We start from the raw sequence: 22521 nt of genomic DNA, 5'->3' as shown, positions 1-22521 counted from the left end.
TTTGAACATGTTAAAGCATACTTTTAGACATTGCCTTTAGAATAGCCTTAACATTATACTATATTGGACAGGGGAATGTTATTACAGGCCTTATTAGCATATAACAGAGAATTTTACAGTTTTTATTTATGTATGTGAATTTAGTGTCTATTGTTAATCCTAAGTATTTGACTGTGTTTTTGTGCGGGATGAGTGTTTGATTTTTCGTTATTTCTCATTTAAAATTTTTTCAGTTTGTGAAGTAGATGGCTATTTTTTTAAAGAAAGCTTGTAATGTTTTTCAAATTGTTGTTGTGTTTCTGTTGGTGGAGAAAATTATTAGGTCATCGATGAAGGCGATGGCCTTGAGCTTGTTGCTTGTGTTTGTTGAAAAAAGTTTTAAAGTTGCAGCTGTGTAGATATTGAATAGTGTTGGTAACGTGATTGTTTCTTGTTGTAATCCATTTTCAATTTTGAATTTTCTGTGCGCTAAGTGTGTGCCATCGTGTATGATGAATGTTTTGCCTTGTGTCATATTCTAGATGATTTTGTTAGTTGATGTGGGTATTTGAGTTTGCGTAGTTTATATAAACGTCCATCTAGTCAGACTATATCAAAGATTTTTTTCAAGTCAATGAGACAAACGCCTATGCATAAGTTTTTGTTCAGTGCATGGTTTATGTGTGAAGTTAGTGTGTTTATTGCGTGTATGGTGGATATTTTGTGTTTGAGTTCAAATTGATATGGAGATATTATTTGATGTTTTTTTGTGTGTTTGTTTATCGATTGTAGTATTATTCGTTTGAAAAATTTGCTGATGTTGGGTAGGAGGTTTATTGGTCTGTAATTATCAAGTAAGCTGTTGTTGAATATTGTTGCATATAGGTACATTTATTTTTGTGGAAGTTTTTTAGTATTATGTTGAGTATGTTGTCAAAGCTATACAATTTTCTTTTCATTATTGTTTTCTGGAGTGTGATGAGTTTGTGTTGTGAAATGAAAAAGTTTTCTAGTGGGCTTCTATTGGATTGTGAGCTGATGAATTATTTGTGAACTGTGTTAGTGTTTGTTGCAACTGTGTTTGTTTCACTGATAAATTTGTTTTTGAGTACTGTTGTTTCTTTTCTTTTTTATTTTATTGTATTGTTTCCTTTAGTGTCGTTTTGTTTGTGTATTCTTTCAAAATGGGCTCCTATTAGACTCTATTTGTGTTTTGTGTCTGAGATGTTGATGTTGTTTTAGGTGTCTGGTGTGTATTTTATGTGTATTTTTTATGTGAGGAAGAGGGTTTTGTGCATGGCTTTTTTTCCTCCCAGTAATGACTGGTTGACTTTTTAAATTCTTTGTTTATCTTGTGTTAAGTTATTTTTAGTAGGCTGGAGAGTGTGGACATTAAGTGGTTTAAATGATATTTGTTTGGTCGTTTGATATTGTTTAGTTGTGTTAGTGTTTAGCTTTTTATTTTTTGTAGTCGTTTTATTCTCCTGTTAATGTATATTTCTGCCAAATTTGAAGTTTTGTGTGTAGAGACTGTATTGTCTGTAGTGTCTTTAAGTGCTACTTTTATTGCTTCAATACCTTTGTCAATATCTATGTTTGTAAGGTTTTTGATGTTTGGGATTTTTATGTTTTTTGTTACTTTTGTTGCCATTTTTTGAAGTTGGTCCAGTCTATTTTGTTGAAATTATATTTTTTTTTGCGGTGTTTGTTTCTATATTGCAGATTTTGTATGCTTATTGTGATTTTTAGTGCAGTGTGCTTGCTGTTGAATGATATTGTTTTTATTAGTGAATTATTTGTGTTGTGGAATTGTATTCTTGAGCCTATGTATGAATTTCTGTGTGGTTATGAGGTAGATCCGAACTTTTGAGTTGTAAGTTGTGTTTGATTTTGTTGTGTTGGAGCCAGTTTTCAAGTGTCGTTTTCCCATTTTTTATGTTTCACATTGGAGTCTTCAGTTAATAACAAATAAAATATGTTTTGTTGTGGTCTTTTGTGAATAATGTGACTGTGTTTTACAATTCTGCACTGAATTCTTTTTTATGGTTTTCCAATGCATATACTGCTGTGATCATTAATTTTTTGTGGTTTGGTAGTGATATTGAAGTTGTTTTTAGTACTATGTTGTTTTCTGTGGATAGAGTGATATTGTTTCTTATTAGGATGCCCATTCTGCCACCTTGGATGGATTGTTCCATAAAATAATTTTAGCAATTCAAGTACCGCTTCCAGAGGGCGAAATTAATAGTTATATAGTAGATGGTATACCTGATGTTTTCTTACAAGATAGAGTACGTTTACATCGATTTCAAGCGATGGGAGGTCTTGTGGAAGTATTTGAGCCGACGCTTAAGGAAAGGATGCAATTGAGATGCAGTTGTGAAAAAAAGACTGGAACGAATTTTAAACAGTGACAAAAAGAAGTTAAGGAAATTAAGGAGACTGCACAAACATCGAGGCAGTGTTATAATTGAGACAAAGAGAATCATGTTAGTACTAGTTGTCCATGAAGACTGAAAATGTGAAGTGCTACAAGTGTAATGTGCGAGTCATTTTAATGAAATTTTCCGAATCTGGCAATATAAAGCAGGTACAAATATTTCCTGGATTGACGGGATACTTCCGTAAATTTATTATAAATGATCAATGGCCCCGCGGCCTTTGACAAACATTTTAAAATTTCCAGTATAAGCAAAAAATGAAAGGCACGCATTTAATCAGCTAAAAGTGGCATTAAGTAATCGACCAGTATTAAAACTCTATAAAATAGATGCGCGATTTAGAATTTAAAATACTTTTAAAATTATAATACGCGGATCCGTACCGTTGAGGTAAACTTGACCTGGCGGAATATCTACGCTGTTGCGAAACTTTCGTCTATCAGCGACCACCCCCATCATTCCCGCTTTCAAATGTAACGCACTTTGGGCAAGCTGGAAGGAGATGACTTGGAGTTGGTTAATGAGGAAACCTCGCACCTCCCTCGTGGGCCAGTCACTTGGGGAAACCCGAAGTGGGGACTGCGAAGTATTAAATTACGTAACCTTGTACATTTTAGGCAGAATTGTTCAGTTAATTTGCAAGAATTATCAGCAATTAACCAATTCAATTTAAGACACAGTAGTCAAAGAGTTATTTTAAAGTTGAATCAGCCAGCTATAGAACTCAATTCAATCAGTCTCAAAACATTGGGTAGTCCTTCGAAACATCAGAAGTGCAATATTCGAAGTACGCATAATCAGCCGACGTGTACTTAACATTTGGTCCTTCGAGCCAGATACTGAGACGACCGTTGGATCTAAAATCTAGTGCAGAGGAACGAAATCCTCAAGGAGACCTAAAAAAGCCGAACCGGAAGCCAAGCCCTCAGTACCTTCAATCAGGAAGGGTAACAACACGAGAAGCTGACGTCCGAGCTGCATCCAGTTTCATCGATATTCAAAATCAACTGCATCTGGAAGGAGCTGACTACCGTGGAGGCTGCAGCGAACAGCTTAGTACCGATTAGAAGTCATCCAAGTAGTAAGTCCATTCCTTCCATTTCTTGCGACAGTATTTCAAAATGAACAGCGAATTAAAATTATTGATCGCGGAACGCGGTATTATCAAGGCAGCGTTGACGCGGTTACAAACTTTCTTTACAGAAAATGCAGACATCAAAAAAATAGGTGCGCTTCAGAAACGATTAGCAACTAATACGGTACGCTACCAGCGATTCAATAGTATTCAAACCCGAATTGAAAAGTTTCGCCACATTCAGAAATGCCTACATATGAACAATTTTCAATATTTTTAAAGTGCGCAAGGTATTTATTATTTATTTCAATATGAAAAATTCCAAAACTTAGAAGCATTACAAAAAACAAAGCTAGTTCAGAATGCTCAGATCTGCTTCAACTGCTTAGAAGTGAGCCATAGAGTAAAAGCTAGCACGTGTATTAGGTGTAAAATTTGCGACAAAAAACATCATTCATTATTGCACCGCTCAGACATTCATCCATCGAAGCCAATGACTAGTTGCGTGTCTTCCAAGGAAGAGTCTAGTGTAGTATTCGCCTCAAATAATTTACTAAATTGCACGATATTACCAATTGCAATTATGCATGTACGAGATAATAAAGTCGATATTCATCATTGTCGAGCTCTATTAGATTTAGAATCTCAGGCGAATTTTATAACTACTGAATTTTGTAAGCGATTAAGCGTTAGAATAGTTCCTATATAATCCACCGTGTCGGGCCTAGGGAAGGCAATCAATTCCGTTCAGAGGCGCGCAAGGATAGATGTAGAATGAACTACGAATAAATTCAAAACAATTTTAAATTGTTTAACCATAAATACGATCACTTCAGATATACCAAACTTCACTTTAGCTTGTAAGCAGATAGACATTCCAACATACATGAAATTAACAAACCTCGAATTTAATATTACGCGGCCTATAGTTATGCTGATAGGATCAAGCTTGTTTTGACCACTATTATGTGTAGAGCAAGGAAAAATACGAGCAGAGTTAATCGGTCAGAAAACACAATTAGGATGGGTTATCAGTAATGCAGTAACTTGGGCAAACAAACCCCAACCTACGATTAACAGATGCCATTTAATTATAAACAACGACTTGAAAATTCAATTAGATAAGTTTTGGGTATTAGAAGAAGTCGAAGCACAGGACAACATCTTAACTGACGAATGTGAGACCCATTTTTGAGAAAATACGCGTAGGACTGAAAACGGACGATACATCGTACCTTTCAAGACCAACATCAATAAGTTAGATATTTCCCGAGAGCAGGTGATGAGACGATTTTATGCATTAGAGAAAAAATTACAAAGACAATTCGGTTTACCAGAAGAATGTTCAAAGTTTATGTTAGAATGTGAGAAGTTAGGACACATGGCACAGATCGTAGTGTCCCCTACTAACAGGGAATCCGCTTATTATCTCCCACACCATGCCGTAACAAAGAATAGTAGCACGGCAACAAAAATTCGCATTGTTTTTAAACGGATCAGCAAAAACTTCAACAGGCATTTCGTTAAATGACACGCACTTAATAGGACCGACAATTCAAAACGACTTAGTTTTAATTCTCATTAGATTCAGGTGCCACAAATACGTTCTGTCAACTGATATAGAAAAAATGTATCGGCAAATTTTAGTGAGTCAGCAAGACAGAAGGCTTCAGCAGATCTTATGGCAATCAGAGCCACCAGCATCCTATTAAGGAATATGAATGGAATACGATGACTTATGGTGCCGCCTCCGCACGATTCTTAACAAATACTTCATGAGATAGGACTACATTGCGCTCATTCATGTCCAGAGATCAGTCAGATAGTAATCAACGATTTCTATGTAGATGATTTGTTAACAGGGACTCAGGCCGTATCAGAAATTGCTAAAATAAAAGTTGATCTTTGGCGTATTTTTGCGCAAGCAGGCATGGAGCTTGGGAAATGGGCAACCAATTGTCCAGATATACAGGAATTAGCAAATCGTAGCAAGGAAATTATTACGGATAAGAATCCAAAAACATTGGGTTTATTATGGTTACAGACACGACATACAGACGAACTAAGATTCCCGATAACACCGTCACATAGTAATCGCATAACGAAACGTATCATCCTGTCAGAGATCGCGCAGATTTTTGATCTATTAGGATTAATTAGCTTAATAATAACCACAGCTAAGTTAATTTTGCAACAGTTGTGGCAAATTCAATCATGTTGGGATCAGTTAGTCTCGCAAGAGTTATATACGCAATAATTCATTATAAACAATAGATCGAATAATTAGAATTAATAAGGGTTCCACGTTGTACATTTCCAGTCGGAAGAGTGCAGGTAGAAATACACAGTTTTTCCGACGCCTCCCAGAAGTCGTACGGAGCATGTATATACCTGCGCGCACGAAGTAACTCAAGCCAGTGGTCATCACATTTATTATGTTCCAAATCTAGAGTAGGACCACTCAAATTAGTTTCATTGCCAAGATTAGAATTATGTGATGCATTGCTATTACCGAGTGTCACAGATTCAGAGTAAGACAAACCCGACTGATTTAATCTCGCGAGACGTCAGACCGGCCCCACTTGGTTGACGAAAGATTCCAGCATATGGCCAAAAATAGTAACAGACCCAATAAATCCTCCGGAGGAAAGGGTATCCAAGGCCATAATGATAGTCACCACAGACGAAACAAGTATTTTCAGAAAATTTTCGAATTATAGCCGGTTAATCCGATCAATCGCGTATTGCTGCAAACTCGTGCGAAATATGCGAGCCAAACTCGAAAGAAGGGCTCTCACTACATCATCGGACTCTCCGTACATCTTAACGATATCGAACGAGACCGATTAGAATGTCTTGCTTAATACTAATCGTTTGGACACGACAGGCAATTATTAGGATCAGGCCAACCACTTCCAAAATTTAACTCCCTCAGAACTTTAAATGTATTCTTGGACAACAAGGGAATGATCAAGGTGGGCGGACATTTAGAAAACGCCGTCATAAGTTATGATCAGAAACGCCCAGTGGTGTTACCGTCGAAACACCCATATAGTGGTTTTTCCCAACCTCTTGAGACGAACGCGCGTCTCAGGCGTATAACAGGGTGTGGACGATACTCGAAGGGGAACACTGATTGGTAATTTGTATCGTTTCGGCAAATGCCAACAGTGTCCACCTCCTACATGGTGAAGGGAACTATGGACGAGCTCTTAAAAATCTAGTGAATCGTCCAGTCAGTCTGATAGACACAATCCTCGACTAACAACGGACGAACAACCTCTCACAAAAATTGTTGAATTGTGAGAGAAACATAAACGAACGAATATGCAATTATAATACACTGTCCAATATTAAGTTGGCAGACAGCGTCACGAACAACCGCGTTCGATTCGACCCTTACAACCTGGGAGAAGAAATATCGACGTGAGAATTCCGTGTGGTAGTCCGCGACAATGTATATTCATCTGTTTTGTTACGACAGCCGTACACTTAGAGTTAGCAACCGACCTAAGCACCAACTCCTTTTTAAATTATTTGCGACGATTTATAACTTGAGGAGGTAGGTGTAAAAAAATCATGTCAGACAACGATACAAATTTCGTTGGTGCGCGAAACGAATTGACTGAATTAGACGCATTACTTAAGAATAAGGATCACGACAAGAGAACATCAGAATCATTAAGTCAAGAAGGTATTGAATGGAAGTTAAATCTGCAAAACACCATTTAAAACGTGTAATTGGTGATCAGAAATTAACTTTCGAAGAATTATTGTCGCCCTATATTAAACACCCTGCCAACGCATGACGTAACAGATATTCCAACAAACAGACTTAGTAGATTTCAGTTAATCCAACAAATGTTCCAGCATTTTTGGCAACGGTGGCAGAAGGAATGCCTACATCAAAAGCAGCAAAGATTCAAATTGCAGCATCATCCGACTAGCAAATTAGCTACGGATGCACTAATCATCATTAAGAAGGACAACCTACCCCCTTTGCATGGAGGTTGGGAAGGATCGTGCAGCTACATCCCAGTCCGGGCGGCATCACAAAAGTAGCCACCGTGTAGACTTCAAATGGAATCTTTAAGAGACTAGTAACAAAACTGTGCCTTCTACTGATAGAACAGCAAGATAGCCCAAGAGAAGATGTACGGAATGTGTGAACAATGATGATATGTCATCAATTTTCTAAATATTGTAAAAACTATTGACATATTATATTTTTTAGATTAGGACATCATGCACTATTAATTTACATATTAGTATTGAACGTGGAGTTATTTCAGAGCTTAATCAGCCAGCTACATAACTCAATTTAATCAGTTCTAAAATATTGAGTAGTCCTTCGAAACATCAGATGGCACCTAGTGCAATATTCGAAGTACGCGTAATCAGCCGATGTGTACTTAACACACACGCACAACGACCGAGAGCAAACACTTCAACTCTCGCACGCAACGATTATGTAAGCAGGTAGTCGGCGCACGTGACTACCGCTACCGTTAACAAATAATATAATATAATAACAAGATACGATAAATAAATTACAAAACAAGGAATGGGATACTTTAACAAATCAAGACTCACTCTTTACACATCCTGCTGGGAACGCCTTTACAATTTATCGCCCGCAATGATTGGTACGGGTTGTCGCTCGCTAAGTTGCTTGCTACGTGATTGAAGCCGTGGTTCTGCGGCTTCCACGATTCTCCTGGGGGTCCTTGGTGGAGTGGGCTGTGCGTTTCGGCATTGCTCGGGAATATTTCTGGTTACCATTAAGGACGGCAGGGTAGCGGTTGGGGTCGTTGCAGGACTTTTCCAGGTCGTCACTCGTCCGGGGTCGTGATTATATAATATTTACTACAGAATATATTATATATCGATGTGTATTAAAAATGTGTATAGTATGTAGAGAATTTATGAATTGGGGGCTCAAAAAAGGAAGAAGTAAAAAGAAAGCGAGGTTGACTTAAGAAGAGACAAACAAAGTTAAGCAATTTTATCAAAAAACCTAAAGACCAAGTAAATGGCAAATCACTTTGTAGGGAAATTTCAGGTGAAAATAATCTCTTAGGCCCATCACAATTGGACACTGATATTTGTACCGATCCAAATTATGTTCAATTAAAAATCATAAAACTTTCATTTTATTGAAAGGCTAAGTACAAATTTCCAAAATGATGGTAAATTATTGTTCTTATATATAATATATTTTCAGAAACCAGAAAATCAGTTTACTATTTCGTTCGTAAACTGGTTTCTTTCAAGTCGAATACTTTCGTTAGTAGATAGGTGTAACAATTGAAAACATATTACTACTATTCTAAAAAAAATACAACAAATCCAAAGTCCAACGAAAAAATGTTGTAAAGCGATTGAAAAGCGAAAGCAGAATTGACAACAAAATGTTAAAAGCATATTGTTGAAAATCATCTTGCATGTTTCCGTGTGTGCAAGAGAGATGGAGACAAAGTTGGTATGTGTGTACCTATCCCCTTCTCTATAATTAGTGGAGGTGTTACTGCAGAAAATCTTACAAGGACAAAACCAAACAATTTTTTTTTGTAGAATATTAAGTTGTTCACAGAAGTGCCGTTTGAGTATTCGTCAATACAAAAACAAGTGGTGGATAATAATGGTGGATAAATAATGTAATAATGACAAGAGAAAAGGAAAAGGCGAGAGAATGTGGTAATTAAGGAAGTGAAGATATAAGAAAAGGAGATTAAGGAAAGTACAGAAGAGTTATTTAAAGGGAAAGGAATTAGATTGTAAATGTATAAACGAATAAATGCCAGGTGTAAAATAAAAGATGATAAGTAAGAAGCAATGAAAAGGAAAAGTAAACTAAGAAAGAATAAAATCTATCTGAATCATGACTTAACACGAAGGGTAAAAGAAATTCATAAATAGTTAACTTAGCTGGCATAGCATATAAGGAAGATTCAAAGGAAGACAAGTAAATTGAGAATCTGAAAATATTAGTATAGGAGAAAAGTAAATAGAATGGTAGGAATTGATGCAGAATCAAGTAAAATAACTAAGAGAAATAGCAAAATCTAATTAAAATTGATAGAATAGAGGGAATGTGTTATTTTTTAATATCACGGGAATACACAGGAGTATTAAGTAATATTAGGAATTTTAGGAATACGCAGAGAGATTTAATATTATAAGATCAATAGAAATCGAAATGAAAGGAGGATAAGAGAAAGTTAGGAAAGTATATACCAAAAAAGGATATATGTGGAGATACCAACCACCTAGTTATACTAGAAGCAGAGAGAAAAGGGAATATAATCACGTGAGTTAAGAGAAACCCTAGGAAGTAAAAAAATAATGATAGAGGGCCTAGACTACAGAAAAGGAACTGTATGGAATATTTGGACTATATACTATGCAGATGGTATAAAAAATTTAAGATAGAATGTAAGAGTTTATGAATGTAGAAAAAGGAGAAAAGATGATTTTTGCAGGAGACATGGATGTGAAAATTGGCACAAAGAGCATCTTGAAGAGGGAATAACGAGGAGAAATTGGAACACAGAACGACCAAGGATATATACGTAGAAATATGTTATAGATATCTGTGATCTGTATCCGTCACCGGGTCGATATAGGATAGTGCGACGAGTTCTATGTCAGTCGTGGATGTTACGTTTAGAGTAAGGTGTTATCGAAAAGTCTGACTATGCAGTGGGTAAGATGACAAACTTTCTGGTAAAAGAACCATGGCGAACTATTCGCACTTACCCTAAACACTGTAGAACGGGAAACACACATGGGAGAATCCCTGACAAATAATATACGCATAAAGGGACAGAACATTAAAAGTATTTGTTCAGTTAGAAATTTTATATTCCTATTTAAGATTAGAAGGAACAACATGTATAAGAAAAAAAGTAGAATATTTAAAGGAATAAACTAAACATCAGAAATGTTCTCCTTAGCATTTTTTTTAAATGTGTGTCATTCTTATATTTGATATTTATGATAATATTAAGACTACAATATATTTATGTAATTTTATAGTTATCAGTAAAGGAGAATTCAATTTTGAAGATGAAAAATTTATCAATAACGAGTAAGATGGTAAAATTGAAGAAATAAATGCCTTCCAAATTTACTATAATTTTCAATTTGCTATAATTTTCTTTTAAGCAGTTATTATAAAGGAATATGTGTAACATTTGAATAATCATAATCTCGAATAGTAAAAATAAATATATATATATTTAATTGTTGTTGTTTTTGTATTTTGATATGATACCCGATGTCGCTTGCTGAATTTCTTCAAAAAAACTTGCTGAATTATGAATAGTAGTACCCCCTAGAATAATTTTTATTCCAGGATATTGTTTACTTAAATTATAAACTGTAAGGCTTTCCTCGTACGTTGTTCCTCCTATCATAAAAACGATGATGTCTTGTGGCCTAAAAATAGTACACGTATAATAAATATTCTTTATAAAATGCAACAATTTCAATTTTCAATTTTATGTATTCTACAAAATTTACCTTTTGGACATCATTGTATTACCAAGATATGGAAATGTTTGCGAACTTAACTTTCCTTTTATTAAATCTTCAAGTGTTTCATTTAATAAAGGTGTATGCTGAGTATAAATATTATCAACTCCACTTAAACCTTTGAATAACTTTTTAGTTATTTTAGCCACGGATTCACGATCAAATAAATTACTTTGTCTTGCATTAATATCACTATATTGCAATATGCTGTGTACCAGCTGAAACATTATTATTGAATAGTTAATTTCCACACTTGTATTGAATTTATAAGACAATTATGTTAATGTTTTGTATACCCTAATATATTTTTCTGAAACTCCCGTGTTTCTTAATAAATTTAGTAATCCATTAATAGCATTATTTGCATGTTTCTCATAATGAAGAGCATACAGCATGACCAATTTCACACTATCAATTGGTCGTATTTGTTGACTGTTAATAAGTTCTTTTATTTTCTGTAGCTGTAGTAAAAATAAATATATTTAAATGGTAATTATAGATTTAAAAAGATATATAATTTATTTACTGTACCTGCATAGAATGGTCACTTTGACAACTAAGTTCCTGTTCTAGCTCAGATACTTGTAATAAATTATGTTTTCCCACCAGCGAAGAAAGCTCTCCTACTACTGTTACATGTTTCGATACAGTTCCAGACAATTTTTTGAATAATGGATAAGTTTCGACAAAATTTTTCATATCAGCTATGCTTTCTACCTTCTGGTGTTTTTTAGCTTTTTTTTGAAATTCATCCATTAATTCCTTTATCGTTTGTCCAATTTCACCAAAGTTAAGATACAAATTCTACTCAAACATATTTTCAGTTACAATGGTAATAAATCGAGAGCAAAAACAATAAAGAAATAATCAAGAAGTCCTTACATTTGCATAAAATTCATCATGCTCTCCACTAAGAACAACTTCCTTTAATTCTTTTGAAATACCTTTGACATGCGATAAATTAACTCGATTGTTGTTGATGGTTAATAATTCGTGAACCATTGCTTGATAAGTCCATTGATTTAACAGAGGTGTTACAGGGTCATCTCTTCTATCAACTAATAATAAAATTGGAGTAGAATCTTGTCTGAATTCAAATGAACTTGATTCTTTACTCAGAACTTCGCGTATCTTTTCTGCCAATCTTTTGGCCATTTCAGAGCTACTTTGGTAACGTATATAAGGACATCTTCTCAGTGATAGTAGTACTGAAATTATGCCTAAAACGGTTCTATGCAAGTGTACTGGATTCCAAAGTAGACCTTAACAAAAGAACAAAAATAATAATGTCACTAATATACAACGACTCTACTATTTTACAATAATAAGTATAAATATTATGTCCGCAGTTATTGAAAATAAACAAATTACTAATGATAAGAAAAGTTTATGCCATTTTGAGAAAATGCATCTAGTAGGGGTAACAACAATTTTCTTCGAGGTCATCTGATATCTGTAATATTTATCCGAACAATAACATCTATTATAGTATTAATGATATTTAGGCTTTTATCGAAACGTTGTTTCAATATTAAGAATGCAGTTTCTCAACATCGAATAGATTCAAAAAGTCCAAACGAAGAAGAAAGGATGATAAAAAATTAGAGATAGATATGTAGATAAGGGAGAATTAATTTTCAGTGCAAATAAAAAAAATGATGGTATAGAGGATATGGCTAACCTCATAATATAAAAGAAAACAAAATTGGTTTTAAAGTGGAGAAGAAGAAATTTGTTAACAGACATTTTTCCAACCTCTTCGAGAAGACACAGTTTTCTGAATATAATATTTATAATACACCATTGTGTATATAGACTATTTTAAATAATACCATGCCGAATAAAAATACTCCTACTAACAAAAAAAAGATGTCCAAACCGGAAATTCAAATTTTGATGGACTATATGTAGAAGTATTTCACATCAAACATTTAATCTGTTTTCAATCGGAATATAAATGTCTCCTTTTTTTTTGTGTACCGTCAAACTTATCGTTCTGGGCACTTGATAGCTACCAAGTAAGATCAACTATCTGTTTCTCAAGGTTTAACTTATATTTCACAACCATTTCACACTATATACAAGTATTTTAAGGTTAAATGATGCGTGGGTTGAAATGAGTTTATAGAATGATTTTGAAGGCGAAGATCTGTCTGATTATATGGAGTCGATTGAAGTCGTCGGGGGTAGATGGACTGATGGAAGTGGAAGTTGTAGGTCGGTGATCGGCAAGGCCTTTGATCTGAGGGTGTGTCGAGATGGTGGATTGGATAAATGGAAAGGTAAACAGAAGAAAAGAGCGGGAAGATACTATAAAGCGCGGGAAAGTACAGAAAGGAGGAGGAAAATACGAGTGAAAGTCCGTCGGAAATCTATTGGAGGTCCATGTGATCGCAGTCTGTTTGAGTAATCTTAAGGGTTATAGAAAGTGATGAGATTTACAAGACGGTGCATGCTATTGAAACAAAGTGAAGTCCAGAAATTGCAAAGTATGCGTAAATTCACGTACCATCTAAGTTTGGCACCCAGATGGTAGAAAAAATTAAAACCTTTCTCAAAAATAGCAGTCACCTCGACCGTGCATAAATCTCGTGATGAAATATAGGGTGAGCCTTGAAATTAATGGTTTCGGAAACCGAGCAGATAAGTACATCTATTTTCTCGAGACACCCCGAATATCTTATTGACTTTACTATAAACAATTACTTCCACTAACTTGATGTAATTTTTCATAAGTAGTATTAGTACACTTAACAATTAACTTGACCTAACCTTATAATACTAATAAATATTATACTCACCAAATTCATAATTAAATATATTACCTTGTGAACACGCGTTAATTCCAAGTGAAAATAAATGAGGATTAACAGCCAAGTAATCTGCATAATATTCGTGAACTTCTCTCACTACTTCTTGTTCATCGCTTTCAGCCAATAGTTTGATGTCAGCCTTTGCGATGATATTACTGAAGTCTGGAAAATAATGCAACAATTAATGATGTCACATATACGCAACGTACACATCGATACGCTTACAGGAGTAAAAGGTAAAAAAGACTTATCGATTCGAGCGGGCCTCCAACTGAATATACCTAATGTAACGCCCCCATATAATGAAAGATAATAATTTATACATATATTGTTATTCATTTTAAATCAATTAATCAATAAATAATGTAATTATTTCGTTAGGTTTCACCGTTTGAGCGCAGTGACCTCTCACGACAGAAAGAAAAACATTTGAAGATTTTCAGAAAAACACTTTGTGCTGTCATTTTTTTCTTAAGCGAGAGGACCCCAGATGTCATGTCGGGTGTCCTTAAGAATAAATAATTTTGCTCTGAAGAATTATAAGAAACTTTTACTTTACGCAACCATTTCCAACAACATTTCATATTGTTTTATAATATTTATTTATATTTATTTAGAAATACATATATTACAATATTTATAATACACAAATAACATTCCGTTTCATAAATATGCAGTGTTACGCATGTATATAAATCGCTTTATGCGAAGTTTAGCCTTGCTTAATAGGTGATTGGATATCAAAGACGACTTTTTTCTTTGGTTTTAATATTTTAGATTAGAATGTTAAGTTGGGTAAATTACTGTTGGAACGTTTGTAGTTTAATAATAATGCTATTTTACATTTTGTACAAACTTATATACGAAGTGTGGGTTTAGCGATCGGCCAGTCAGCTTTGGTGTGAGGTGCCCTCCTTTGATATGGAGATAGTAGTTACCCGGTAGCAGGGGTAAGACCCCGGAAAGAACTGCTTGGGCTAAAGCGGTCGGGTGGCATGTTAATTAAGCCTTTTCAGTTTATAGCACGTCTTTAGCTATTGAGTTAAGGTATTAAAGGTGCGAATCGTTACAAATTCTAAAACAACCTTTATGGCCCTATTCTTGGTACTTAGTAAAGATAAAATAATAAAAAAAGGTAAGTAATATTTAGAACTTGGTTTTAATTAAGAAGGCGACCGTTGTCGCGACGCGACAAATCACATCTTTGGCGGCCTTCTAACTAGTACTCTTTTTCTTTCCAATTTCTACTTAGGCGAAATTCTGAACTGTCCGCTGAATCCCTCGCGTCTGATACTAGCAGATTTTCTTCTTTCAGTCCATGGTGCCAGACGGAGAGAACTAGGTGGAGTATGGACCACCATCAGTGATCGGGTTGAACATGTTAACATTGTTCCAATCAAATGGCACTTTAATTTATGTAATTCATAACTACAATATAACTGGTATAACAACGGTCTGTAAACATATGATGATCCTACGCACCGGGTACTTTATTTACTAACATTTTGTATAGGTATAATGGAATTCCAGTTGATATCGGAAGGTCCGGTCTTATCAATGTTTGTGTTATGTGACTTACTTCTTTAATAAGCCAGAATTCCATAAATATAGCTTGTATTGGAATCTGTTAATGTATAGATGCGAATACCACATTTGGTTGATATAAAACTCGACTTTTGAAACTTACAACAGATTCGTTAACACAAATTTATTCATTCGGTATGAAATAATTGAAAAATTTTGAATCACATAATCGAGGTAGCCACTTATTAGCTTATAGTGTTGTAGTGTTAGTGCTGAAACTATGTTGTAGAATTATGATAAATCTATCTCTTGTAAACGTATTGGGATAAAATTTAATGTGGCATTGTCCCCACATTTATAATAACTGCGATGAACGCCCAACGTGATGACAGTGTCTTCCCTTCTAATTTTATTGCAGCATAATTGTTCCTTTCGATTATTATTTGATTTACAGTTCTTTGGCATTATGAGGATATCTGTGGTCCTTCAAGTCTTTTAAAATGCCCAGGCCGGGCATGAATTTTATTATCTTCTTTTAACATATAATGCAGTATGTTTTACGGAGCATCACTTTCACTTTCGCTGCCTATTATTCGAATTTTCTGATTTCTTACATCTAATATTATGGCACTATTTTCATCATTGCTTTCATTTTCTTTACCACTAATTTCTTCATAAATACAATCGATTTCATTTCTCAACCGTTCAAAATAAAATCCATCCTCGGTTAAACTAATCTCAAATCTCTCTGAAATCATGCACAAAAAGTTAAAGACGACTGCACCAGTTTTCCGTCTGTTTATTTTGTTTATTGTGGGCTATGTCACCCACCTTGGCGTTAGTTATTAGGGGCTCTTGCCCGTTTGTAAATAGTCATTAGTCTTAGTTCGGTTCAGAGCAACGATAATTATTTTGGGACCATGGCATTTATAGCTTTTCCAGTACTAGAGTTTCCATCTCCTCTTATTATGCGAGAAACCCTTCGGTTGATTTACTTCTTTGTCTCATGTATCTCACAGCTGAAGTGTCTCTTAAGGTTATTGCTGACTCCGGTCGTTGATGGAGACATACGGAATTTCCGCGAGCTCGGTTTAGGGGCGGCCACTTAGTTTAGATTTTGTCTAATAGTATAATTCGGCCGTTTCCCTCACCACTCCAAATAGTTTGATTTTTGGACCTATCCGTGTGTCTCAACCCCCCACAACGACATAGTTAGAATTGTAATTTTTCCGGAACGCGCTGGGAGACGGCAGAACTGACTTAGCGCTCCAGCGGTCAAGATGTGCACAATAAAGAGTAATACAGAACCCAGAATCTTAGTTTTGTTCCTTCCACCATCAGGATGGTGGTCCTTCGATCATTAGAACACAGTTTCTTAGTCGGCACACCGTTGTGCAAAAACGGCCAAGCTTGAACCTTCGGTATTCATTCCGAAAACCCGTGGGCAATACCAAACACCAAGATGTTACGAACAGAACGAGAAGTGCAGATCCTTGTGGAAAGTGCAAGAGCAATCGATACTTGTAATAGAATCAGAAGCAATAATAAGCATTGTAGGTATCAAACATGGAAGTAGATGAACCGAAAATGTGATCTCTGTGATCCCTGAAACGAAAGAACGTCAAGTTCCTCGAGAGGATAAAAAGAAAAAGAAAGTAATCTTGTTCATAGCAAATGCCCATAAAAACATATTAGCTTTAGGAAAATGGATTATACAAAAGCGAGAGAAACCATTGATAAGATAGTTGAAAAAACAGCGCGGCTAGAAGAAGTGCCCTTTGGCCATTAGTCTCGAAATTCTCTGGATCTGCACCGAAGGGGAAAGAACTAAAGCTAAGAAGGGCCACCACCAGATGCCTCTCGTAAGAAGGCAATATGACATTTATGTCTCCACATCCTGTGCGAAAAAATAAAGTTTCCACCGAAAAAACGTGCAATCATGGGAGAATCTTTAGATCCCCCGATCACATTATTGTGTTATCTCAGGTCTGATCGTAAATATTCAACCAAATGGCTAATAGATCATGAGTATAGTAATACATGAGAGATAAAGACCAAAATATTTTAACCATTATTATTTTAACTATAACAAATTAGTTGGAACAATTGCACATGAAAGATGGTAGAGACGGAAGGAAACTGGAAATAAAATAAATCCAAATATTTGGATAGCATAAATAAATATTTCTAAAGAAAAGTGAACAATGATCGACTAGGAAAGCTACGGGACAATTTTCATTCTATATGAAGACGAGTTCATATATCATAGGTTACGGAACGAGTGAAGTACAAGTGAGCTGCAATGTTACCTTCGGTGAAGAAAATGAAAAGATGATGACTAAATGAAGATCTAGAGTTTAGAAATTTTAACGAGCATATTCCAGAGGAAAAAAATAATTATGAATTAACCGAATCAACAACTGAATCATCAATTGAAAACATTAAAAAAATTTCACAGTCATCAAGTGATAATGGAAGAGAACAAAATAAAATACGATAAACAGTGCATAAATTACGCGATCGAAGACCATTGCGTTCGCCGAATCGTTATAGTGACTTTGGCTATGCATCTTTCGTAGATGAAGTATCACAATCATATCAGTTTACTCACAGACCAATAGCCTGTTAAGCCGTTACAACTAATTAGTTTGTTTTATAAGCTCTCATATTTTTATATCATTTTGAAAAACGTACCGTTCACGCTGAATGAAAAAGATAGTACTGGTCAGTTTTATTTAGATGATCTGCCAGATTATCCTGACAGTTATTCAGCAAGTGATAATAGTGACGAAAGTGATGGCAGTGATATAATGATTCGAAAGCGATCTTCTTTATTGTCTCCAAAATATAGTGATTCAGAAGACAATGAAATAAGTTGTCTGCATAAAAATTATGCCAAATTCTTCAGAAAGTAATGGATCATGCAAATTTATTCATTGGAAATTATTTTTTCGAGTACTTGGCAAAGGAACCCAATAGGTATCGTTATTGAGTGATGGAAAAATATAAAATTGCATCAAAAACGAAAAATTGGACAGATAGTACCGGAAATGAAGACATTTTTAGACGTTCTTTACGACTATCGATCCACCGATCGAAACATAGAAATTCCATTCTTCTCAGAAGTAATGAGCAGTGTTGCATGACCAGCTCTTCCCAACAGAAACATGTTAATCATAATTCCCAAATTCCAATTCTTCTAGCCTCCTGTACCCGTTTATTCACCCTTTGCCTGTCCGCTAATCTTCGTACCTTGACTTACTCACTCTCAACCACATAAGTACTAGCTAGTTTTTGCCATAGCTCAGATTTCTCTAGTCATTACTTGCGTCTTGATAAGTATTACATTAGATTTCCCCGGATCTATCCAAATCGGAATTCAACAGCAGAGCGATCATTTTTTTAACAATCAGACAATATTTAAAATAAACATTTAATAATGTATATAAACCATGTCGATAATTGTCTTGGGATGAATGTATAATTCCACGAAGAGGTACACTTCCGATACAAATTACAAAATGCGACATACTTGTCAGAATGCTATGCAAAGCTGTTACAGAATATTTTAACAGTTATTTAACCATATAAGAACATATTACTATTATATATTTACTATAAAGTGTCATTATGGATAAAATTCTTCTGAAAAGTAAACAGTGCCAAAATAATTATGGGGAACAATTCGGAGAAATAGAGGTCTGTGGCGGCCTTTCGACACTCGCCACTAGAGGGACAGCACCGTTTACACTTTCCTGAAAATATCCGATGACCCATTCTTTCCAATATATAGAAGTTCTAACCTGTCCCTAATATCCCAGCGTCTAAGGCAGGGCCTGCTAGGTAGCCTTACTGATGAATCCGCTAGCAGGCCCAGGACGAAACGTTCTTCCCCTCTCTTTTCCTTCCTTCTTTCCTCTTCTATTCTATAGCTAACCGAAGCATGCCGCTTCAGGTCTTACTCGATTACTCCAAATAATCCAACCTTCAAAAGGTCAGCATGCACTTCGTAGAAAACATTAAATTTTGTTAGAAGCATGGAATAATGGCATAAGAGACGTGAATATGATCTCGAGAATACACTCTGCACAATTAACAGAATTGACAGAAACAGAAGTAGAAGATCAGATGGCCCAATATAAAAGCCTAATTCAATTATAAATTAATAAATTATTACAAACAAATATATGGATATCTATCCTATTAACTGATTTTTACAAAAACAAAAATGTGGACTAAACGAATAGTAATGTTTTCTATTAACTGTGTACACCTTTCAATTCATTTCAATTCAAACTATACACAGTTCTAAATGGAAAGAAAGCGACAGTTTTGTGGGTAGAAGATTGTGAAACTAATCCTAAGGAACAAAATGAAGATCTACCTGTTTCTGAACCCACAAAGAGAACACAGAACTTCAAAGAAGTAGAACATGTTTTGCCTGTTAATTTTTCAATGTTCCGCTACACAAAGGTGACTGTTTCAATCGCTATCATATTTAAAAAAAAAATATTCGACTATTTTTTATTTGAAGTACGCTATATGGATTATGGTATATTATATAAATATAAAACTGAAAACAATTGTAATAGATAAAATAAATATAGTTTAGCACAAATATTACGAAAATAAAAGATTTTATTAAATTGATTTTTCCGAATATAACAGAAAGTGATTGCTCAACGCGGAAGCAGAAAATCAGAAAAGTCACTACGGAAAAATAATACACGGATACTTAAAAAATTGTTGAAAAATCATAACAAAAAATTAAATTACCTCAAGCACCAAGTTTGATATATTTCTCGATGTATTTCGTATTTCACTTCGATAGTTTTTTCTTTTTATTTATTGCGAAAGCTTCGAACTCTATATCAGCATCACTGTTTATGTCCTACATATTTACTGTGGTAAACCCTGACTCAGTACGTTTCCGAGAAACGTCGAAGACGTTCCGTGCCGGTGTTTATGCAGAACACTACCGCATTTGTGTATATGCATACCTTCGGTTTCCTCTAGTTCTCGCCCCGGCATTTGCCGGCAACTGTCTCCTGAATCCAACCAGAAACCGAGTAGATGCTAATACCGAGAGTTTCATAAAGAGATTTTACCGCGCGATTTTACCCGCAAACAGTATGTGAATCACAGACGTACTGCGAAGACATTTTTAAACTTTCACTCACTTTTACTAGTACATTTTAAAAATCTGTAATATAATTATGAATTTTTATTTTACACTGCTTTGATAAATAGTCCTTCCTTATCCATAAAAATCAAATGTGTCTAAAAGTGACGATGACATATTGAAAAAAATAGTATAAGCGACGAGTCTGACACAAGCTGTCAAGAAAATGAAAACGAGTTATTACAAAACAAACAATGTGGAAGAAATTGGAAATAGCCAATATTCAAAGATATCACTGGCCGTACCGACTACGCAAAAAATATACAGTAAAAATATGTTACAACATATAAATGTTGTACCAAAGTAGAGGCACGTCGTGTTTTAAAAAATGATTTCACAATTTCAATCACCAACTTACTAGCTTTTCAAAATCGCTAAAACTTTCTTATTTATGGTCCAAGAAATAGGGACCCGCTTTCTTTCCAAACATAATGCCTAGAGATCAATTTATGAAAATTCTTCGATTCATATAATTTAATAATAGAAATGAAATATGAAACAAGTTTATACACAATAGTCAAAGGTATTATAAACCTCACAGGAACATTTTAATAGACGAGCATCTGTTTCCTACGAAAGCCCGATGCAGATTCACACAGTATATGCCAAATAAACCAAATAAATTTTGCATCAAGTTTTCGTTAGTAATATATAGATGTAAATTCAAAATATATCATAAATGGTTTCTCTTACCCTAGTAAAGATGAAACGCGAATTTCAACACCCTTTTATTAATAAGAATTTATACCTTATGATGAAAAAGTACCCGGAATTTGTCATTCGAACGAATAACCTTTTTTCTTTTCTAGGTCGGTACATCTCAGTCGTTTACATGTCACTTTTTACGCGCAATCTGTCAGATTGTTTGTACATAATAGCTTTGTAAACAAGTCATTATTTGGTGTACTCTGCGAATTTGGTCACGTCGAATTTAGTTGAGCAAAAAGTCTGCTTAAAATTTTGTGTTTCTAACAAAATATCATGTACGGAAACGTTGGAGACTTGATAATGTCGAACACACAAGCATACGAGTAGTACAAAGTACAAAGAGTTTAAACTGGGCCAAACTATATTTGATGATTTGCCTTGTTCCGGTTGTCCAATTACCATCTCTGTGACTGACGAAAACAAAAAATGTTCAGAAAATTGCATTAGAGAAATAGCAGCCGATCTTGATGTCTCGTTCGAGTCGAGATGAGTTGAAGCGCATCTGTACGCGACTATTTGACAAAGACAACGTTAATACCGTTCCGCAACCTCCGTAGTCATCTGAGATGGTCCCGTCTGACTTTTTCCTCTTCCCATCACTCAAGTTACCACTTCGTGGAAAGCGGTTTGAGACGACTCAGGCAATAAAGGAGAATTCGCAGGAGCTGAAAGCGATTCCAAAATCGGTCTATGAAAAATATTTTGAAGATTTAAAGAAGCGTTGGAATATGTGTATTGCTTGCGATGGAAATTACTTTGGAGAAAAATGAAATAAATATCAATGAACAATTGAACCGTTTTCGTTTTATTAACAAATTCCAGGTACTTTTTGATCATAATGTAATTTTAAAAGTAGCCGAACCATACTAACATCAAGGCAGATATATAACAACTGATCATATTTTTACCAATATTCATCTTGCGAAAAAATTAATTACAAAAAGAAAACAAAAAAGACAGTTTAGTTAGAACCAGCCGCTGCAACATAAGAAAACTCTCAAAGCAAAGGATAGAAAAGATCAAATGGAATTATATCCCTGAGAACACTATAAATGGTAAAACTGAATACTCACCATCTATCAGAGTGAACGGAAGTTCAAAGTGTTGTTACTAAACCCTAAGCATATATTTGTAAAATTAAAAGAAAATAACAGAGGCACCCCAAAAACAATCACATATTATAATAAGACTAAATTTTTAGTAACTATTGTGGATTAAATGACGCGGAAATATGCCGTCAAAGCAGCATTTTTTCGGTGGCTT

The 22521-nt window shown here is 34.8% G+C and overlaps 4 protein-coding genes across 4 annotated transcripts in view; 2 read left to right on the top strand and 2 right to left on the bottom strand.

Annotated features, from left to right (window-relative positions):
• The window catches only part of LOC143423858 (protein krasavietz-like), a 210011-nt gene that overhangs the window by 107731 nt on the left and 79759 nt on the right, over window positions 1-22521 (bottom strand). The gene's annotated exons all lie outside the window — the stretch shown is intronic.
• Window positions 4778-5207, top strand: LOC143423837 (uncharacterized). The gene is made up of 2 exons (XM_076895443.1): window positions 4778-4952; window positions 5011-5207. The coding sequence occupies exons 1-2, from the start codon at window positions 4778-4780 to the stop codon at window positions 5205-5207; spliced, it is 372 nt and encodes a 123-aa protein (XP_076751558.1).
• On the top strand, window positions 5227-5752 carry LOC143423836 (uncharacterized). Its single transcript, XM_076895442.1, has 2 exons — window positions 5227-5236; window positions 5280-5752. The coding sequence occupies exons 1-2, from the start codon at window positions 5227-5229 to the stop codon at window positions 5750-5752; spliced, it is 483 nt and encodes a 160-aa protein (XP_076751557.1).
• LOC143423775 (vacuolar protein sorting-associated protein 45-like) overlaps window positions 10736-22521 on the bottom strand; it is a 37206-nt gene continuing 25420 nt past the window's right edge. Inside the window, exons 3-8 of the mRNA XM_076895332.1 lie at window positions 13857-14006; window positions 11914-12293; window positions 11563-11835; window positions 11328-11492; window positions 11020-11249; window positions 10736-10935 (exon numbers count right to left, since the gene is read on the bottom strand). Of these exons, the coding sequence (XP_076751447.1) occupies window positions 10737-10935; window positions 11020-11249; window positions 11328-11492; window positions 11563-11835; window positions 11914-12293; window positions 13857-14006 (1397 nt within the window). The 3' untranslated portion in view covers window position 10736. The remainder of the gene's footprint in view (window positions 10936-11019; window positions 11250-11327; window positions 11493-11562; window positions 11836-11913; window positions 12294-13856; window positions 14007-22521) is intronic.

This window comes from Xylocopa sonorina, chromosome 5 (genome assembly GCF_050948175.1).
Source record: "Xylocopa sonorina isolate GNS202 chromosome 5, iyXylSono1_principal, whole genome shotgun sequence".
NCBI lineage: Eukaryota > Metazoa > Arthropoda > Insecta > Hymenoptera > Apidae > Xylocopa > Xylocopa sonorina.
The sequence above is the reverse complement of the archived record's forward strand: the minus strand, read 5'-3'. Positions and strand labels throughout refer to the sequence as shown.

Coding starts and splice junctions, on each gene's coding strand:
- LOC143423837 (XM_076895443.1), top strand. CDS start 4,778: ATGAGACGATTTTATGCATTAGAGAAAAAATTACAAAGACAATTCGGT. Junction 4,953..5,010: donor CCATGCCGTAACAAAGAATA/GTAGCACGGCAA, acceptor AAACTTCAACAG/GCATTTCGTTAAATGACACG.